The sequence below is a fragment of the Quercus robur genome, chromosome 6 (genome assembly GCF_932294415.1).
Source record: "Quercus robur chromosome 6, dhQueRobu3.1, whole genome shotgun sequence".
Taxonomy (NCBI): domain Eukaryota; kingdom Viridiplantae; phylum Streptophyta; class Magnoliopsida; order Fagales; family Fagaceae; genus Quercus; species Quercus robur.
The window spans coordinates 4,529,484-4,549,977 of NC_065539.1; the positions used below are offsets into that span (position 1 = coordinate 4,529,484).

The 20,494-nt window shown below is 36.6% G+C and overlaps 2 protein-coding genes across 2 annotated transcripts; both read right to left on the reverse strand.

Annotated features, from left to right (window-relative positions):
• Nucleotides 1-1,216: 1,216 nt before the first annotated feature.
• On the reverse strand, nucleotides 1,217-2,852 carry LOC126732392 (uncharacterized). The gene has a single exon (XM_050435215.1). It carries the CDS (start codon nucleotides 2,850-2,852, stop codon nucleotides 1,590-1,592), a length of 1,263 nt encoding a protein of 420 aa, XP_050291172.1. The 3' UTR covers nucleotides 1,217-1,589.
• A 315-nt stretch (nucleotides 2,853-3,167) lies between these two features.
• LOC126732393 (uncharacterized) lies at nucleotides 3,168-4,048 on the reverse strand. Its single transcript, XM_050435216.1, has 2 exons — nucleotides 3,973-4,048; nucleotides 3,168-3,880 (listed from the first exon to the last, which is right to left on the reverse strand). Exons 1-2 carry the CDS (start codon nucleotides 4,021-4,023, stop codon nucleotides 3,323-3,325), a joined length of 609 nt encoding a protein of 202 aa, XP_050291173.1. The 5' UTR covers nucleotides 4,024-4,048; the 3' UTR covers nucleotides 3,168-3,322.
• Between the last annotated feature and the right edge of the window lie 16,446 nt (nucleotides 4,049-20,494).

Consider the following 20,494-nt stretch of genomic DNA (forward strand, 5'->3'; position numbering starts at 1 on the left):
TCTTTCCTTCAAGCATATTGCGATGCTGACTGGGCAGGTTCTGGCGATGACAGAAGATCAACTGGTGGCTATTGCATTTATCTTGGCACTAATCTCATCTCTTGGAGCTACAAGAAACAAGCTACTATAGCTCGTTCAAGCACTGAAGCAAAATATAAAGCTTTGGCTAACACTACAGTAGAAATATCTTGGCTGACTTCTCTACTTTTTGAACTAGGCATCCTTGTTTCACCTCCACCTCTTTTATGGTGTGACAACATTGGTGCTACATATTTATCCTCCAATCTTGTGTTCCACGCCCTTTAAAAACATGTTGAAATTGATTTTCATTTTGTACGTGATATGGTGGCACGCAAGTCAATTAATATTCATTTTCTCTCTAGTTGTGATTTGATTGCTGATATCTTTACAAAGCCGTTGTCCTCTTCTAATTTTGTCTCTCTTTGGACGAAGCTCAAGGTTGTTCCTCTATCCTTGAGTTTGAGGGGGCGTGTTAAGGATAAGATTTCCTCTGCCATTCAAAATTCAAATATCAAGATTACTAAGTTGGAGGATAACAACCAAGATTACAACAACTCAGCTCATAGATAGGGCTATCCAGTAGTTCAGTAACCCACCCAAACCGATCGGATCCGACCAACTCGAAGCCCAACGGGTGGACCCGAAACCCATGGTTGGTCTGATTCGGGTCTGCCTCTAACAAAAACCGAATTATTGGTTCGGGTAACGGGTTAAGGTATTAAAAACCCGTATTACCCGACCCGCCCAATAGTTTCAGATTTTTTAAAAAATATATTATTTTTTTGGGTCTCTGAGTCTGAAGTGATAAGACAACCCGTATAGCCTCTGCTATCTACTCTAAAGTCTGAGAGCATCCACAGCAGTGGAGCTAAAAATTTAGCTTTTTAGCTCCACCAAAAGTTACTTTATCTATTTTACCTACATACATGCTGCAGCAGTGGATCTATTTTAGCTTTTAACACAATAAAATAATATAAACATCACAATAAAATAATATATCCATTACAATAAAATAATATATCCACTACAATAAAATAATATATCTTATACAATAAACAACAACCACAGCCACCTTCAACCGCCACCGCCACCGCCGCCACCACCATCGCCGTCGCCGCCGCCGCCATCGCCGACGACTTTTTTTTCACCGCCGTCGTCGCCGCTGCCGCCGCCACTGCTACCGCCACCGCCACCGACGACTCTTTTTCCGCCGCCGCCGCCGCGTGATAGCAAATAATCGTCTAGTGTTATATTTTTTTTTAACCCCAAATTATACTCATACATTTTTTTTTTTAGTAAAACAATTTTTCAATTATCATGATAACGTATTATCGTCTCAATTATCCGGAAGCAACCTTGAAATAATATGAACTATGAAATGAAGGAACTTTATAATGTAGTCCATAGATTTATAAGAAAACATAGAAAATAAAATACATATTATAGCAAGAACAATGTAGTCCATAGATTTGCTCACATACATAATTCAAACCAAATTACAATAAAACTCACACACTCGCACAAGTTCTTATGACTCATACTAAACCCACATACAAAAAAGAAAGTTCCTACGACTCGCCTTGCAATTGCCATAAATGTTCAATAAGGTCCGACTGGAGTTGAAAATGGATTTCTCGGTCTCTAATGCGTCCATGCCTCTCAATGTATGACAAAAATTCATCACTTTGTTCACGTAACATTTGCAGAGGAGGATTATCCACTCCATCATTTTGTTCATAATCCAAATCTACCACTCCATTATCATCCCGCTCATCTTCTCGCTCATCTTCAACAATCATATTATGGAGAATTATGCACGCTTTCATGATCTTTTTGAGTGTTTCAAGATGAAAAAATCGTGCAGGTCCACGGACAATTGCGAAACGTGCTTGAAGCACTCCAAATGCACGCTCAACATCCTTCCTATACCCCTCTTGGGCTGCTGCAAATAATTTATGCTTATGTCCTTGTGGAGCTGGGATTGTTTTCACAAATGTTGCCCACTTTGGATATATACCATCAGCAAGGTAATATCCCATAGTGTAGTCATGACCATTAATTGAGTACTGTATTGTAGGAGCACGTCCTTCAGCCAATTCATTAAATACATGAGATCGCTCTAACACATTAATATCATTATTTGACCCAGGTAATCCAAAAAATGCATGCCATATCCAAAGATCATATGATGCTACTGCCTCCAAAATAATAGTAGGCTCACGAATATGACCACAATATTGACCTTTCCATGCAGATGGACAATTTTTCCACTTCCAATGTATGCAATCAATTGAACCTAACATACCTGGAAAACCTCGACGTTCGCCGTGAGCTAACAGTCTAGCAATGTCTTCATTGTTTGGCTTTCTCAAGTATTCTTCAGAGAAAACATCAATTACCGCAGTAACAAATTTTTTCAAACTTTCTAATGCAGTAGTTTCTCCAATCCGCACATATTCATCTATCAAATCACCCGATACTCCATACGCAAGCATTCTAAGTGCAGCAGTTATCTTTTGCAATGAAGATAAACCAAGTTTGTTAGCACTATTTCTTTTTTGGACAAAATAAGAATCATGAGCTTCAACTTGAGATTGAATACGAAGAAAAAGAGAACGCTTCATTCGAAATCTCCTACGAAATAAAGTAGGTGGATATATTGGTGTGGGAGCAAAATAATCAAGAAAAAGCCTCTCATGGCCTACCAAATGATTACGTTTGATAGAACGACGACGACGCTTAGGTTGTGATGCTTCCATAACAAGTTCTTCGATTATCTCATCTTCATCTGAGTCATCAAGAAGGAACTTGCGAATCACAAAGTGATTCATGGATGCAACCTTCAAGACAATTGAAAATCAATTATTATTATAGATGCAAGACATGGATTCACGCACAAATCACAACACATCACAACACAAACACATACATCTAAAAATAAAAAACTTGGAAATACTATGGATGCTCATTATTCATAGATTTATTCTAAGACCTGTCATCTCAAAACCAAGTATATGATACTAGGCACTCCATAGTGGTTGTAATACTCATAGTTGATCAAATAATAATTTCATTGAATTAAAGAATCATATCAATGCCTATCACAAAATCAAATAGAACTTAACAAAAGATAAAAAGGATTGCACTTCAAAGTCTTTGCTAGATTGCACTTCAAGTCATAACACAAATACATACATATAGTTTAAGATAATTCATCAAGTGACATAAGCCACTACAAAATACATAAACCACTACAAAATACATAAAAGTCTAAACTACATCCAAAATACAATTAAACTCATTAATTACATGATCTTCGTTTTGCCATGATTTCCTCTTGGAGTTGTTCATAAAAAGCTTTTTGTGCTCCGGTTAAGCCACTTGTATCTATCATCATGATTCTCTCTTCCTCTAACCTTTCTTCTCGCTCACATTTTTTCTTCTCAATAATCATTCTTTCCTTCTCAATCTTAAGTTTTTCTTCCCTACTTGCCTTTTCAATTGCAAGTTTTTCCCTCTCAAAAGACATTTTTTCCTCTTCCAACCGAGTTACATCCTCAATCAATTTCAATTTTTTGTTCAAATATTCCCCTACATCTTTTCCGGCGGCTTTGTTCTTTCGAATAGCCTTTTCGGCCTTCCTACCAATAGGTCTCTCCAAGTTAGAAGTGTCACCAAGTCCGGACCCACAATCCCCTTCACTAATAGATATTGGCTCTGAAGTTGGAGGCACATATGATCTCGATCTAGCATTATTAGGATCGGCAAACTTTGGTTGGTCCTTTAACATGAGCCAACAATGATCAAGAAGAAAGGGTTTCTTGTACTTCTCTAAATACAAAGCCTTCGCATTGATAATCTAAAAAAAAAATTAAAACAAATATAACATAATTAATATTATCAAACTATTGGTGAATGAACATTTTAACACTATTGTAATATAATTTATACCTTATCTTCTTCGGTTATACCACTTTGATGAAGTGCGTTAATTTGAGCCATACACCCGGCAAACTTATTTGTCCTTTCACTAATCGTACCCCAACGACTTAGTAAGGAGATAACAGTGCGTGTGGTACCGGATGTATTGTACTGCATAAAATATTCCCAAACTTTTTGACGAAAGGTATTTTGTGTTAGTTCATTACTGCTTATGGCGTCAACACTAGTATTGAGCCATGCTGCCACTAAAAGTTTATCTTCCTCTACAGTAAAATTAGAGCCCCGTTTTCCTTTTGTAGAAGAGGTATTTTCAACTTGTGGTGGTGGTGGAGGTGGAGAATCAGAAACTGACGTAGGAGTATTTTGAGACGTTCCCAAAAATTGAGAGTCAATTTCTATATCCCCGTTCATGATACCCGTGATAAATGTTAGGTCTCTACGTAACTCTGTGTCCCTACGTGACTCCATAAAATTAGAAAATATATATATAAACTTCCTGCACACAGAAAATTTCCAAACTAATATTTATATTGACACAACAAATTACATAGATAAATTACACAATAAACTTAAATTTATATTACAGAGACATTTTTTTTTTTTGATAGGTTATATTACAGAGACATTTATATGAGCCATGAGTCAATTTTGGTTTTATGCAACACAGGAAAGTGGTTTTGTGCACACAATTTACACTAACAACAAAACATAGCTTTCCCGCACAAATTCACACAACCAATTCCAAGGGCACAGAGACCACAAATTCACACTAAGAGACCACATAATCCACACAACCAATTCCTGCAAACAGAAAATTCCCAATACAGAGTGCACAGAATCCACTCAACAAAATAACACAAAATTTCCAAACACAAAATTTCCAATACAGAGACACATAATCCACACAACCAATTCCTGCATAATCCACACATAATCCACACGGTATTTCCAACCACAAAATCACACTAAACCCAGAACAGAAAAAACAGAAAAAATCATGTGCACAGAGACACATAATCTACACAACCAATTCCTGCATAATCCACACATAATCCACACATAATCCACACAAAATTTCCAACCACAAAATCACACTAAACCCAGAACAGAAAAAACAGAAAAAACAGAAAAAATCATGTGCACAGAGACCAAATAACAGAAAAAATTCACTACAAAAGAAAAGAGAGAGCACTGACCTGAAGTGGATCGGCTGGGACGGCGACGGCGTGGAGAGCTTGATGAGTGAGAACCGAGCTTGCAACGGCGACGGACGGCGACGGCGATGAGCGAGGGAGATGAGTGAGGGAGATGAGTGAGGGAGATGCGGCGACGGCGTGGGCTGGGTTGGGCTGGGACGGCGAGGGACGGCGTGGGCTGGGCTGGTCTGTGGCGGCGACGGTGATGAGTGAGGGAGATGAGTGAGGGAGATGCGGCTGGGACGGCGTGGCTGGGCTGGGCTGGGACGGCGAGGGACGGCGTGGGCTGGGTGGTCTGTGGCGGCGATGGTGAGAGTTGAGAGTGAGGGAGAAGGAGTTGAGAGTGATCTGAGAGTTGAGAGTGAGGGAGAAGGAGTTGAGAGTGAGAAGGAGTTGAGAGTGAGGGAGAAGGAGACGGTGAGTATAAAATAAAAGAATGAAAAAAGGTGAGTGGGTGGGATTATTTTAATCGGCTGATAGATTAAAAATTTTTTTTTTTTTTTTAGATGAGCGCTACAGTGCACATCTATCTTTAGATGTGCACTGTAGCAAATCAGCCAAATTTTATGGCTTTAGCTCCACTGCTGTGGGCTTATTTTGCTATAGTAGTGGAGCTAAAATAGCATTATAGCTTTTTAGCTCCACTGCTGCAAATGCTCTGAGTTCTGAATAATTGAAACTTACACGCAAATGCAAAATCAAATCAAATAAGAGTTTCAGTCTTCCACTCCACTCTCATCAGAGTCTCAAATCACAAGACTATCAACTCTCAAGCCTCAACACTCCACTCCCACAAGCACCGCTTTTAGTTTCACGTTCACCTCTCTTTCTCTCTCTCAAATCCCTAACCCTAGCTGCTTCTTACCGTCGCCGTTGTTAAGTCGTCGTCATCAATGACCTGCTGTTGTTCAGTTCAAGTAGTCTCTCTCTTGCCCAAACCCCTCTCCCTTAAAGCTTCCTTTGATCTGCCATCTGAAGCTTTGATCTTGTGCATCTGATGGTGGGTTAGTATTTTTTTTTATTTTTAAATTTCTTATTGACCTTGTGATGGATGTGGTGATGGTGGGAGATGGAGTGGTGGTGGTGCCGGTTTAGTGTACTCTCTTTTTGTCTCATAAATCTGGGGTTTGTGGACTTATTTGTGCTATTTGATTTCTGTAGGTTTGGATTGTGGTTTGTGTTTTGGGTTTTGATTTCTCTGTGTTCTTTGGGTGGATTTATGATGGGTTTGGGTTTTGATTTCTTTGTTCTTTGGGTTAATTCCTCATGGGTATGGGTTAGTTTTGGTTTCTCTATTCTTTGGTTGATTTCTCATAGGTCTGGGTTGGTTTTGATTTCTTTGTTCTTTGGTTGATTTCTCATGGGTCTGAGTTTTTATTTTTCTGTTCTTTGAGTCTGGGTTTTGAATTTCTGTTCTTGCTGTACTTCAGACCCGAATTACTTGACGATTCTGACCCGATCAACCGACGACTCGAGCCATCGAGTCCAACCTGAAATTCGGTCGGTCTCGGGTCCCTTTTTTGTTCACCCGATCCAATAGGGTCGAGTACGGGTTAACCCAAAACCCGATTTGATCTGACCCATGGACAGCCCTACGTCACAGATAACATTTTAGCTTTTGTATTTTTAAATCCAAACTCTTCATGTACATCTGTCTAAAAGTAGAAACTCTGTAACTGATTAGTGAATAAATACAAAGTAGTGGCGGAACCAGGTTTCAACTCAGGGGGGGCAAGATTAAATGACACCTTGATACTCATTATTATGATCATGTTTCTTCATAAGCTCAATTAACAACATATATATATATATATATATATATTTCATATCATTCAAATAAAGAAAACAAAAATAATCAAATTATAGTAAATAATAATAAAAAATCATCTAAATACATAATGTTGAAATTAAAATAAATTGAGAAAATAAATTAATGTAGGAGTGTTAAGAATATAATAATATACCTATAAAGTTGTATTAATGTTTTAGTGCCTTGAATTCTTTTAAATTTTTTTTTGTAGAATTAAGCATATGTTTCTTTATTTGTTTAGTTTATAGAAAGAGTATGAAAATGTGAAAAATTAGAAGAAAATATGAGTCATGTCAAGGACACAATAAAAATTCACAGCAATTTCATAACATTCCTCAAATTAGCACATCACCTCATACATGTGGGTCATTAAAAAAATTTAAATCATATATTGTGGTTTACATCTTGAATGGAAAGAACACAAAGTAGATTTTTTTTAATGCTCTACACACAAAAAGAAGGTGATTTCAATTTTTTCATCATTGACCTTTTTTATGTCTAAAAAATACCAGTTTGTAGTTTGTACTTTATACTATGACCTTGTGAGAAGCAAATAAATTCTATAATAGTGAATTTAACTATTTAAGTGGCCCACTAGGAAAAGACGTATGGTGATTTTTTTTCCTCTTAAAGTAACATGCTTTATGATATGTGTAGGGGGGCTATTAGGCTTTCTAACATCTAACTCTAGTATTATACTATTATTGAACCCGTTTGGATTGCACCAAATTCGGCGTTTACGTTTTCAGTCCTTTTTTTTTTTTTTTTTTTTTTTTCTTTTTTCTGTGCGTGAACAGTAAAATCATGTGATTTTACTGTACAGGGGACAAAAAATACTGTTCACGCACATATTTAAAAATTATTTTGCTACAGTGTTTTTAGTTTTCAGTTTTCAGTTTCAACAAAAATAAGTTCAATTCAAACAGACTCATTATATACAAATTCTGGGGCAGGTCGGGGGGCAGTTGCCCTCTCTCGCCCCCTCCCTTGGATCCGCCCCTGATACAAAGAGCCTTTTTCAGTTTGTACTTTTGCATACAAAAATGTCATGTTAGAGTTGACAATTGAGTAAGGTTGGCATGATGTTACACGAGTTATTTATACCTTTACTGTCAACAATATGGAATTATAGCTTGATGTGATAAATGAGGATATCTCAACACTAGAAGATTTTAATTCTGAAACCCCAGCCAGTGAAGATTCCACTAAGGCCATAAGCACAGGCCTAGACCTTCGGAATCTAATTTTGGAGAGACAATACTACTACAACAACATACGGGTACAAATCATATTTGTCATAAATCAATTGAAAAAATGCTTAGAAATAAATCACTTGATAGAGGAAAAAGTAGAACACACCAAAGCCCGCATTTGAGATAATGCAGAAAAGATATGGGAACTCTTCGATGCAAACCTATTCAAATTGCACAAAATGAACAATCAATAAAATAATTATTTGTCACATGAAAAAGACTTAAAACAACAGAGAGTACTTATTAATGATGTAAAAAAGCTTACCAAACTGCACGTAAAGAAAATATTTATTATATGGTTACAAATAAATAAAAAAAAAAAAATCTTTCACACAATGCATTAAGGAAAACACTAAGCAAGCCTATTGAAATGTCATCAATTATATATATATATATATATATATTGAATTAAGCTGCGTTTGGATTGCGTTGATTTCCAGCGCTTTTGCGTTTTTCATCTTTTTTTTTTTTTTTTTTTTTTTCCATGCGTTTTTTAGACTTGTGGTTACTGTTCATGCACTGTTCAATGAATAGTAACCGCAAATTTTGACTTTTTAAACTTTTCTCAGCCAATCAGTGCACATCGTGTACTGTTCACGGACCCACAAATTTCACTTTTCAGCAACTTTTTCATTAAAAATGGGTCACACGGTACTATTCACACATTTAAAATTTATTTTGCTACAGTATTTTTCAGTTTTCAGTTTTCAGTTTTCAGTGGTATCCAAACGGACCCTTAGTCTAATCTCTAATGAGTCATGAAGCACTATATAAAAGCTCTTGAAATGAATTTTTTTTTGGAGAGAATACAACAGCAACACAGGGGTCTAAATTAGATTTTCCATAAAAAAAGGCTTAGAAATATGAGAATCACATAATAAAGGAGAAAGCAGAATATACAAGAACCACCATTTGAGATAATGCAGAAAAAATAAGGGAACTCTAAGGTGCAAATCTATTCAAATTGTATAAAATGAACAATCAATGAAATAATTATTTGTCACATAAAGGAGTACATTTTTTTTTTTTTTCAATTTGGTAGAGTACCTATTGATGATGGAAAAAAGCTTGACCAAATTACATGTAAGCAAAAACTTTAAAATATGGTTACATGTAAGAAAATAAGCCTTGCATGCATTAGGGGAAGACACTGAACAAGCTTAATGAAATGTCTTCAAAAAAGTTTTTTGGTTAATGTAGTCTAATGAGTCATGAAGCACTAGATGAAAGCTCTTTAAAAGAAAAAAAAAAAAAAAAACTTTGGAGAGACAATAATATACTAAAAGGAAAGGCTTTGCATTTATAAAGGAGCAAAATGGTCTCCGTACCCAAAGAATTTTCTGTTTAACATGAAAAAAGAATGGCAAGTTTGATTATCCACTGTCGTGTGCTTTATCAATATTTCCCCTGGTTTGGTAGCTATTATCACTAATACATTTGCCTCTATGTCACAGCCTAGACTTCCTAGATTATTGATGTAATGTTTTAGGAAAGATATGAATAGGCTTATAACACTAGCATTTTTCTTATATACACTGTTAGACATCTACAAGACAATTCCTTGCTTATGATAGTTAAAGACCTCCTTTTTATATGAATGCACCATGATGTCTTAATTTTTCAAAATTGCCTTGTTAGACATTATGTCAGTGTTGATACTCAAGGTTAATGTTAGCGCCTACAAATCTTAGCCTAGAAGACTTGATGCCTTTAAATAAGTTGTTTTTAATTTATTCAAATGAAATTAAGAAATCTAAACCTTATATGTCAGCTATTAAATTGTTGGATCCTACTTCTATCGACACTTTGAGAAGCTGAAGGACCATATTTATTACACATAAAACAGTGAAGTACTAGCACTAAGATACATCATCATGTACCCAAAAACTAAATGCATAAATTTATTTATCAGATAAGTAGATGGCATCAATTACTTGTATACTAGAGACACTCCCTAATAGCCAACTTTGTAACAACTACAATATCCTGTTACCATTCGTGCTCAAGTTGCCAGTAGCTAACATTACATATCAGATTAGCTGGCCCCTGAATGAATAGACCATTCAACTAAATGAGAATCTGCAAAAACATATATACAAATGGCACACAAGCAGGGGAAGGAGGTTAAACAAGAAGAAGTCAACCAATTGGACAACGTAAATATGTTGAGCTAACCCATCTATATCTACATATTACTAAAAGCTGAAGCGTACCATTTATTGTTACTACGCTTCTGTTGAGCCACAGCAGCAAACACGTCAATCATTTATTTTTAATATTTTCTTTTCTATATCGAAACTTTTCTTCCCCCTATTTTCAAAAAAAAAAAACTCTTCTTCTCCTTATTAGTTCACACGCCTACTGTTACGCTTCTTCCAACTTTTTCCTTTCCTTTTTGTCTCTTTATCTTTCCACTACTCTACCGTTGTACTCCCTTCCTATTTTTTATATTTTGACTCTTCTTATACCCATTTTATTTTGTATAAATTTGATATTGTTTTCCTATTCAATCCATATTTTTCCCACACAAAACTGTGAGTACTCTCTCTCTCTTTCGGTGAATTTTTATTCTTTCTTATAACTCTAATTAAGGTTGATGGTTTTTTTTTTTTTTTTTTTAAATATGTGCTTTGGTATTGTGTTATTTATTTATTTATTATTATTATTTTTTTTATATCCAATCAGAAAGTCTTCTCTTTCCCTTTTATAGCCCTGGTTGAATAGAAAGTCTTCTCTTTCCCTTTTATAGCTTTGGTTGAATTTTAGTTTGGGTTAATACTTAAATTTTTTGGAAACGGGAATTTGAATATGCCTAACAATTTTTTGAGTAAAATATTATTATAAACCTATTATTTATTCCTTTAGTTTCTTTTTAATTTTGGCTAAGATAACACTGTAATTTTGTAATTAGTTTTGATTATTATGATAATTTCCATATTCCTTAACAGATAATTTGAATAATAAATTTGAAACTTATAAAATTTAGTTGTATATTAAGCAAATATAATACACTACAATAGAAGTTAGAAGAATATAGTTCACCTTAAAAAAATATTAATCAAACATAAAAAAATAATAATAAAATGATATATTTGTAGAGATAAAAAGACCATTTTATTTTTATATATTACACCTCATTACATAATATTTATATTTTCACGCATTTCGTGGGTTTGCGGCTAGTTTTAATAACTTGTTAGCAGAAAAGGCATCTACTTAAGTATTTGGAGAAAATAATCTACTAATCTAGCCTACTTGAGAAGGCTGAGTCCAAGTAGTTATCATGATATCATCCTAAGAAAATTAGCTATTGGTAAGACTGGAGGACAATAACTAGGAGAACATTCAATAAACTAAACAGAATCATGGGTAGAATCTGCAAAAGGTATTCAATGCAACCAATCACAAATGAATAGAATTAGGCCAATACCCCATTCCCACACCCCCCCCCCCCCCCCAAAAAAAAAGAAGAAGAAGCAAAATCCTTGTAATGCATACAAAAAATGTACATTATAAGTATATACTAAAAGGGCATCTAGAATTTACCCATATGATGAACAAATTAGACACCATTACAACATAGAAAAGATAAATTACCGAATCATTACAAAGATAAATTACTTTTTATGATAGGCAACTTAGACATGATGAGAAGCATTACAAAGAAAAGATAAATTACTGAATCAATTGCACCCAAATGTCTTTCATTTTAAGCCTAATATCTCCCACATTTTCTTCTATTCATATGGCTTTAACAAAAGTATTATACCTTTTTTTGCTAAACAATAGAAGTATTATACCTGCTCTCACCTTGAAATTCCACTCTTATTTAACCGACTATTAGCTTTCCCCAATTTTCAGACTATTCAAAGCTGAATAAAAGGAAAATATAAGTTAGAATAAAACCAATTGGTAAATCAAAACTGTAACGCCTTATTCATCAAAAAAAAAAAAAAAAAAAAATCAAAACTGTAACACCCCAGTAAAAAAAAAAAATTTGAAGTCAGATTTTTTGGTGTCCTATGTGCCCCACCTACCCCTCTATCCCCCACCACTCATTCTCACAAATATCCCTCACTCTCTCTGGCCGGCTATCACTCATTTTCTCTCTTTTTCTTTTTCATTTTCTTGCAAACACAACAAACACTCCTTTCTCACTCTCTCATCCTCTCCCACCGGTATACCTCCTTCACCACTATCTCTACCATCATTTTTTTGGTAAGATCACCAGAAAATCCCTAAGAACTTCTAAGCACCTTCATATTTTTTATTTGAGGTAAAATTTCTAATCTTTTTGGTGGGTTTATATGCTTTTGCTAGAGGTTTTCTTTATCTAAACTTTGATAATGATATCCATGAGTTTTGGAAGTGATATTCGTGTGTTTATATGTATGGGTTTTGTGTTGGTGGAATTATTTGATGAGTGGGTTTATAGTTTTTACAATGGTGGCTATCTAAGTGGTGAAGATTTGGGGGTTTTGGCTTTTTAATGTGAAATAGATGGTGAATATAATTTTTATTGATTATTTGGATCTAGTTAAAGATTTTAATTGTTTGTCTTGGAGAATATTATGATTTTGGTGTCATGGGTCTCTTGATGATATTATATAAATCTTGTGGAAACTACTTACTAAGTGTTGAGTTTTTGATGTTAGAGATAATACCTTGAGTGATTTATGAGTATAAATTGGAGTTGATGCCCTTGTATTTTATATTGTTGAGAAACTTGGATGTGGAATACATTATTTGTGAGGCTAAATACTAGGCTTGTCTAATTAAGTGCTTAATTAGCAATTCCTAATTTGTAGCTAGATACAATTTCAAGCTTTATGCTTATTGTGATAGGTTTTCTTGGTATTGTTTAGATTCTTGCTAATCTCCTTTGGAGCTTGGAGAATTAAGCTTTTACGGGTTGCAAGGTAAGTAGCTTTTTAATGGAATTTTTGGAAAATAACCGTGTTACATAAACATTGTTTTTAGGTCAAACACATTTTGGAAAATTATTTGTAGAAGAACTATGTTTTCTTAAAAAGTACTGTATTGTGACCCTATTATATATGACTATTTATGAAAAGTGCATCATATTTGGTATTGCATATGGGGAAATGCTTGAGTATTTGACATAGAAAAAGATAAGCATCTATGAATTCCTTTGATAATGGATTTCATGGATTTATGATATTATTTGGAAATACTAAAAATGTGTTATCTTAACTTGTATTATTTGGGAAATCGATGCAAAATATTTTTGACAAGAAATGGTTTTGAGGACTTTGAGAATATTGTGGATTTTTTTTTTTTTTTTGAGAAACAAGAAAGAACTTGTCATTAATCATGCGAAAAAGATCTGTCAACAGTTACAAGCTCTGTTACATTGCTATGAATGTTCTCTAACCATACTTGTGGTTCATACAAATTCTTTGCTAGCTTAGCGAGTTTGTCTGCAACATTGTTGCCTTGGTGCTTGGTGTGAGTGAAAGTAGCCAACCTCAATCTTGCTGCTAAGGAACGTGAGTCCTCAATAATGTGCCCAAATGCTGACATGCAAGGCTGCTCTGCAATGAGGAGTTTAAATATGACCTCTGAATTGCCTTCGAAAACCACATCTTGAAGCCCAAGCTCAATTGCAAATACGATAGACCTCCTGCAAGCCAATGCTTCCAAGGTTGCCATAGTTGGAGGTAAATGGATTCATTCCGATAGCGCTGCAATGACCAAGCCCTCTGAGTCACGGACAACCACACCCAAACCTGCTGAGGCGATGTCTGGAAAAGTGGCGCCGTCAAAATTAACTTTGTAAACTGATGACAATGGTGGCAGCCAGTGGGTTGGGTGGGGCACCGTTGTTTGGTTTCTAGGTTCTTCTTGGACTGAATGGAACTCTTTCATGCGCTCCACAACATCTCTATAAATGTTCTCCATTGGCAGAGAAGGTGAGCCCACCCTCCTTGCATTTCGTTCATGCCATATACTCCACCTGATAAAAGCAAATAGCTCAGCCAACTTTGGGTTTTTCTGAGCAAGGATTCCTTGTAGCAAATCATGGAAGCTAGCAAATTTTTCGTTCAAGTACTCTCTGCAATTTTCCAGTTCCCACCACACTTGTTTAACCATTTGGTAGCCCCATATTTCATGAATTCCATCTTCAATTCCATCCCTACAACAATCACAGGTTGGGTCTTGAGTAATATTCCGCTTCTGCAGGTTCTTTTTTGTTGGAAGGGAATCATTGGCTGCTTGCCACATGAAATGACGAATTTTGTTGGGCACATTCAGTGACCAAAGCTCCTACCAGAAAGGCTTTTGAGCCACTGAGTTTGAAGTGCCAGGTGCCGCTGCTTCTACTACTTTTAATAGAAGTCGATATGTGGATTTGGTGGTGTAATAACCATTCGTCATTTCAGCCCATATCAACCTGTCCTCTTTGCCATTAAAACTTAAAGGTAGGCTGAGGATTGCTTCAACTTCATGTGGCAAAAATTCCTCACATATCTGGTCCTCCATCTAGCATCTATTTTCCTCATCAATAAGAGCCCAAACCCGAGTATTGTTGGGGAAGTTTTTCTACGGCGACACCACACGGCTAGAGTACAAATCAGGTAGCCACTTGTCCCCATGAATAATGACAGATTGTCCATCCCCAATTCTCCATTTTGACCCCATCTGCACCACCTCTCATGCTTTTAGTATGCTTTGCCAAGCATATGAGCCATTCACCTTCACCCCCTCATCCAAAATAGAACAATTGGGAAAATATTTGGCTTTAAAGACCTTGTAGAAGAGAGAGTCTTTGTTATGGAGCAACCGCCAAATTTGCTTTCTCAGCATAGCAATATTGAAGAGTTCAATATCTTTGAATCCTAACCCTCCGTGACACTTTGACTTGCACAATTTTTTCCATCCCACCCAATGAATTTTTCGTGCTTCCCCCTTGTAGCCCCACCAAAATTTCCGAATTAGAGATTCAATATCCTTGCATAGACTTTTTGGGAGTTTGAAGCATCCCATGGTGTAAGTGGGCATAGCTTGAAGGACCGCTTTTATCAACACTTCTCTATCGCCTTGCGATAGTAATCTTTCTTTCCACCCTTGCATCTTGTGCCAAATCCTCTCCCTAATGTAACTGAAACTTTGTTTTTTCCCTCTCCCCACAAATGAGGGTAAACCGAGATATTTTTCATAATTGGTAGTTGCTACCACTCCTAACAAAGTTTTGATTTCCTCTTGCAAGTGTGGATCTGTGTTGTGGCTAAAGAAGAGTTGAGTTTTTTCTCGGTTTATTTACTGCCCTGATGCTTCTTCATACTGTTTCAAAATCTCTATGATAGAGCTAACCTCTTGTGAGTTTGCCCTACAAAAGAGCAAACTATCATCGGCAAAGAACAAGTGTGAAACCTTTGGACCCACATTACAAAGAGAGACTCCTTTGATTGAGCCTGAAATTTCAGCTTGTTGAATAAGTGAATGTAGCCCTTCTACACACGAGAAAAAAATAAGGTGATAACGGGTCTCCTTGGTGAAGTCCCCTATTAGGAGTGAAATTACCATGGGGTTCACCATTTACCAACACAGAGAAAGAGATAGATCGAATGCAAGAACTAACAAGTGTGATCCACCTATTATTGAAGCCCAATTTTTCCATTAATTTTTCTAGGAACGCCCATTCCACTCTGTCATATGCTTTGCCCATATCGAGCTTAATGGCCATGTATTCGGTTTTCCCTTTTTTTTGGTCTTGAGGTGATGAAGGGTTTCAAAAGCTACAAGGATGTTGTCTGAAATAAGTTTATCTGACATGAATGCACTTTGGGATTCTGACACCAATTTGGGGAGAAGTTTCTTTAGGCGATTGGCTATGGTTTTGGAGGCAATTTTATATAAGACATTACAAAGACTTATTGGTCTAAAATCAGTGGCTTTTTCTGGAGATTTTATTTTTGGAATGAGTGAAATGTAAGTATGATTGAGACTAGCTGGCATATTACCCGAATTTAATATTGCTAAAGAAGCATCAATGACATCATGTCCAATAAAATTCCAGCAAGACTTGAAAAAAATTAGGGACATACCATCCGGGCCTGGGGCTGTTAGGGGCTTTATTTGTTTCAAAGCAAGTTCAACTTCATCTGCGGTAAATTCTCTTGTGATAGCTGCATTCATGGCTGGAGTGACCTTTGTATCAATGCCTTGGAGAATCTGATTAAAGCTTGAGGGCATGGTGGAAGTAAAAATCTGTTTGAAGTAGTCTACCATTGCCTCACTAATTTGTTTTTCATCAGTCACCACCAATTCGTCATTCAAGTTCAATTTGGAAATAAAATTCCTCTTGTTCCTTTGTGTTGCTCGACTATGGAAATAGCTCGTGTTCATGTCACCACTCTTCAACCAATCAACCCTTGATCTCTGGTGCCATAAGCATTCTTCCTTCACCATGAGTTCATACACCTCACTTGATTATTTGATTATTAAAATATCTTATGAAACTACTTGGAAGTAAACTATATAGTTGAATATATTTAACTCGTGAGCTTTTGATATGGCTTTGCCCTTATGCTATGATGTTGTTGATTACCCCGTCTTTGTGACGTGTGACTACCCCGTCTTTGTGATGACAAGCCAGATTGGAGGCTCACACTTTGCATGACACAGGTAAATCCTTGAGTGTGTGGGTGAGGCTGCTACCCATAGGGGCAAAAGACCACATGCAAAAGGGGTACTGTGTGATGCGTTATTCCTTGCTACCTATGGGGGGAAGAAGTAAATTCTTGAGTGTGTGGATGAGGCTAGGTAGGGCCAAGAGACCACATGCAAAAGAGGTACTACATGGCACGTTATCCCCTAATACCCATGGGGGGATATGTAAATCCTTGATGGTGTGCGTGAGGCTAGGTAGGGCTGATAGACCACATGCCAAAAGAGGTATATATTATGCTAGTGAGTTTGGGCTCTAACCTGTTTGTGGCAGTATGATGTCTTGGTGACATTTTCGTTTTTGTGGCACCTTGGGTGAGATTTTTGGTTTTGAAATGGTATTGGATATTTTTATGGCTCACACTGAATAAAATATAGTTTCATAGTTATTTTGGGAAACTTGAAGTCTGTTTGGATACCGTTTATTACTGAAAACTGAAAACACTGTAATAAAATAGTTTTTAAAGGTGTGAATAGTGCTGTGGGACCCAGTTTTAAAGTTAAATTTGCATTTTTTCGTACTTGTGGGTCTCGTGAATAGTGCCCATGGACCCACTAAAAAAACGCAGCTGCACTGAAACGCACAAAACGCGCTATCCAAACTCACACTTGTGCTATATTGTTTCTATCATTCTTGTCATGTTGTTAATGAAATTTTTTTTGCATAAATTAAATAGAAATTCCCAAATTATAGAATGTTTTGTAAAATGCTTATTATCATGAAACTTGCATTTCTCCCACCCGCATTAATTATGCTACTTACTGGGCTTTAGCTCATCCCACCCTCTAAGAGCATTCCAGAGTTATAAATGCTATAATGCTATTTTAGCAAGTAATACACTAAAATGCATGCTACAACAAAGATGGTATTCTAAAAAAATAATAATAATAACAAAAAAGCTACAATTGGTTGTTAAAGATAACAACCCACTGTTGCTACAAACTTATAATAAAATGCAATATTTTATTTCTTCTCTCCCTTCTTTTCCTTAAAAATTTATTTTTCTTTTCACTTAGTTAGTTGGATTCTCTCTTCTTGATTGAGAGCACTTTACTCTCTTCTGAGAGCTTCTTTGTTGTTCCTTCCAAATAATCTCCGCTCTTCTTTAAATCTGATCCAAATTTCCGGTTGCAATCATTTCTCTGCTCACCTATTCTAATCCCCCTACTTTTCTTCCCTTTTGGCTTGCAAAGCATTAGCACACAACCTATATTTTTGCCCCTCCCAATATCTCCACGATACTTCCTATACCCATCTCTTAATTTATTTTTTTTCCTTTGTCCAATTGTTCAATCTTTTCCTCTACTGTGTGTTTACTTCTCACCTGACCCGTTTTCTCCATATAATCTTCAGATTACATCCAATTGATAATTTTTGCAATCAAAATCCCTAAAACCCCTTTTCAGTGACAGTTCTTCATAACCCAAACCCTAAAACACGATTTGTGTTTCTGTAAGCTCATGTTTTCAAGTTTAATCATCATTTTTGGTGCTCTGCTATTGGCCTAGAGTGGTTATAATTATCCTCTGTTGTTTAAACTCAATCTATATCTATATATTACTAAAAGCTGAAGCGTAGCGTTTAATGTTTCTGCTCTCACGTTGCACCGCATTAGCTGCCATGTCATTCTTTTTTCTTTTTTTTTTTCTTTTTTAAAATATAATTTGTCCTACAATTTTAAAATGGATTTTACAATTTTCAGCCCTATAAATGCAACTCACTACTTATTTATTTACTTCCACTATCACCCTATAATAAATCTAGCCCACTACTTATTTATTTACTTCTGTAAGGTTGAATTTATTCAACCATCTAATTGGCTTTATTCCGTGCCAAATTTGCTTGTAATTCAGCATTTAGTAACCCTGTATTTAGGTGGGTTTGTTGTAAGGGTAGTGAGTGAGATAGAGTGAAGAATACTCAAGAGTGTGCAAGAAAACAGAGACTCGCGGCTGGGACTCGCGGGTGGACTCGCGGCTGCAAGCCGCCAGAAGCTGCACACGTGCCAAGCATGCTGGAAGATGAACAGTCATGCTAGCTGGAGCACTACAGGACAAAACAGGACAACTGGCCATACGGTTAACTCGCGACTGGATCTCGCGACTTAGTCAAGCCGCGAGGTCAAGCCGCGAGCCACCCCTGTTTTGTAAAACCTGACGTTTCACATTCCTCTCCCACTCCAGTATAAATACCCCTTTAACCCACGATTGAAAGAGAGCTTCCAGAGAGAATTTTGAGAGAGAAACCCTAAAGAAAAACCAGATTGCTTTGCCCACAATCTATACCTTAGAGTCTCTTCAAATTCCTCAACTCTCTTCCTCTCCATTGTCAAATCCTTGAGAGGCATTATACCAAACCTGGTTCTCACCATTATCATCTCTGTGAGACAGTTGTTTGGATTTCTGGGAAGCAGTTAGGAAGGAACCAATCTTCATTGGTTGATGCTATGGTCTAGTAGCGGAATCCGGGAAGCTAGAAAAGAAAAAGGTTCGGCGCAACCTCGTTGGAAGATGAACACGTGCCAAGCATGCTGGAAGATGAACAGTCATGCTAGCTGGAGCACTACAGGACAAAACAGGACAACTGGCCATACGGTTAACTCGCGACTGGATCTCGCGACTTAGTCAAGCCGCGAGGTCAAGCCGCGAGCCACCCCTGTTTTGTAAAACCTGACGTTTCACATTCCTCTCCCACTCCAGTATAAATACCCCTTTAACCCACGATTGAAAGAGAGCTCCCAGAGAGAATTTTGAGAGAGAAACCCTAAAGAAAAACCAGATTGCTTCACCCACAATCTATACCTTAGAGTCTCTTCAAATTCCTCAACTCTCTTCCTCTCCATTGTCAAATCCTTGAGAGGCATTATACCAAACCTGGTTCTCACCATTATCATCTCTGTGAGACAGTTGTTTGGATTTCTGGGAAGCAGTTAGGAAGGAACCAATCTTCATTGGTTGATGCTATGGTCTAGTAGCGGAATCCGGGAAGCTAGAAAAGAAAAAGGTTCGGCGCAACCTCGTTGGAGCAAGAAGCTTGGAGGGCTTAGGTGCACTGGGTAGATTAGGCTTGGAGGGTCTATTGCTGTCCTTGTATCCCAACTATATTTTCTAGTGGATTGATTACCGCTTGGAGGGCGGCGGAGAGGTTTTTCGCCGAGGATTTCGGTTTCCTCTTCGATAACACATCGTGTGTTGTCTTTGTGTTTGCATCTTCCTTCCTCTCTATCTTTGCCTTTATTTTATCTACTGTGGTTTTATTTTGTTATGGCTTAGATAGTTGTTTAACCAATTTCATATTATAGCATGTGTTAAGTTTCCGCACACTTGTTGTTTGACATATTGCTTGATTTGGTTAAGTTGTATTTTGGGGGTCTAAACGTTCAAAGGTGTTTTGTACACGTTTTTGAACTTTCAACTTCCACTATCACCCTATAATAAATCTGTATAATTAATCCAGCTCACCTTTTATTTATTTAGTTCCACTATCAAGGCCAACCCAAAACCTTTTCAGTTCAGCTTTAGGGTTTTGTGTGAGCCTTTTCAGCTTAAAGGAAAAAAAAAAAAAAAAAAAAAAAAAAAAA

What these genes read in the sequence shown, in the direction of transcription:
- LOC126732393 (XM_050435216.1), bottom strand. Translation starts at nt 4,023, where the DNA reads ATGGCTCAAATTAACGCACTTCATCAAAGTGGTATAACCGAAGAAGAT. An exon ending in GTATAACCGAAGAAGATAAG is followed by an intron (nt 3,881 to 3,972) that starts GTATAAATTATA and finishes TTTTTTTTTTAG; the next exon opens with ATTATCAATGCGAAGGCTTT.
- LOC126732392 (XM_050435215.1), bottom strand. Translation starts at nt 2,852, where the DNA reads ATGAATCACTTTGTGATTCGCAAGTTCCTTCTTGATGACTCAGATGAA.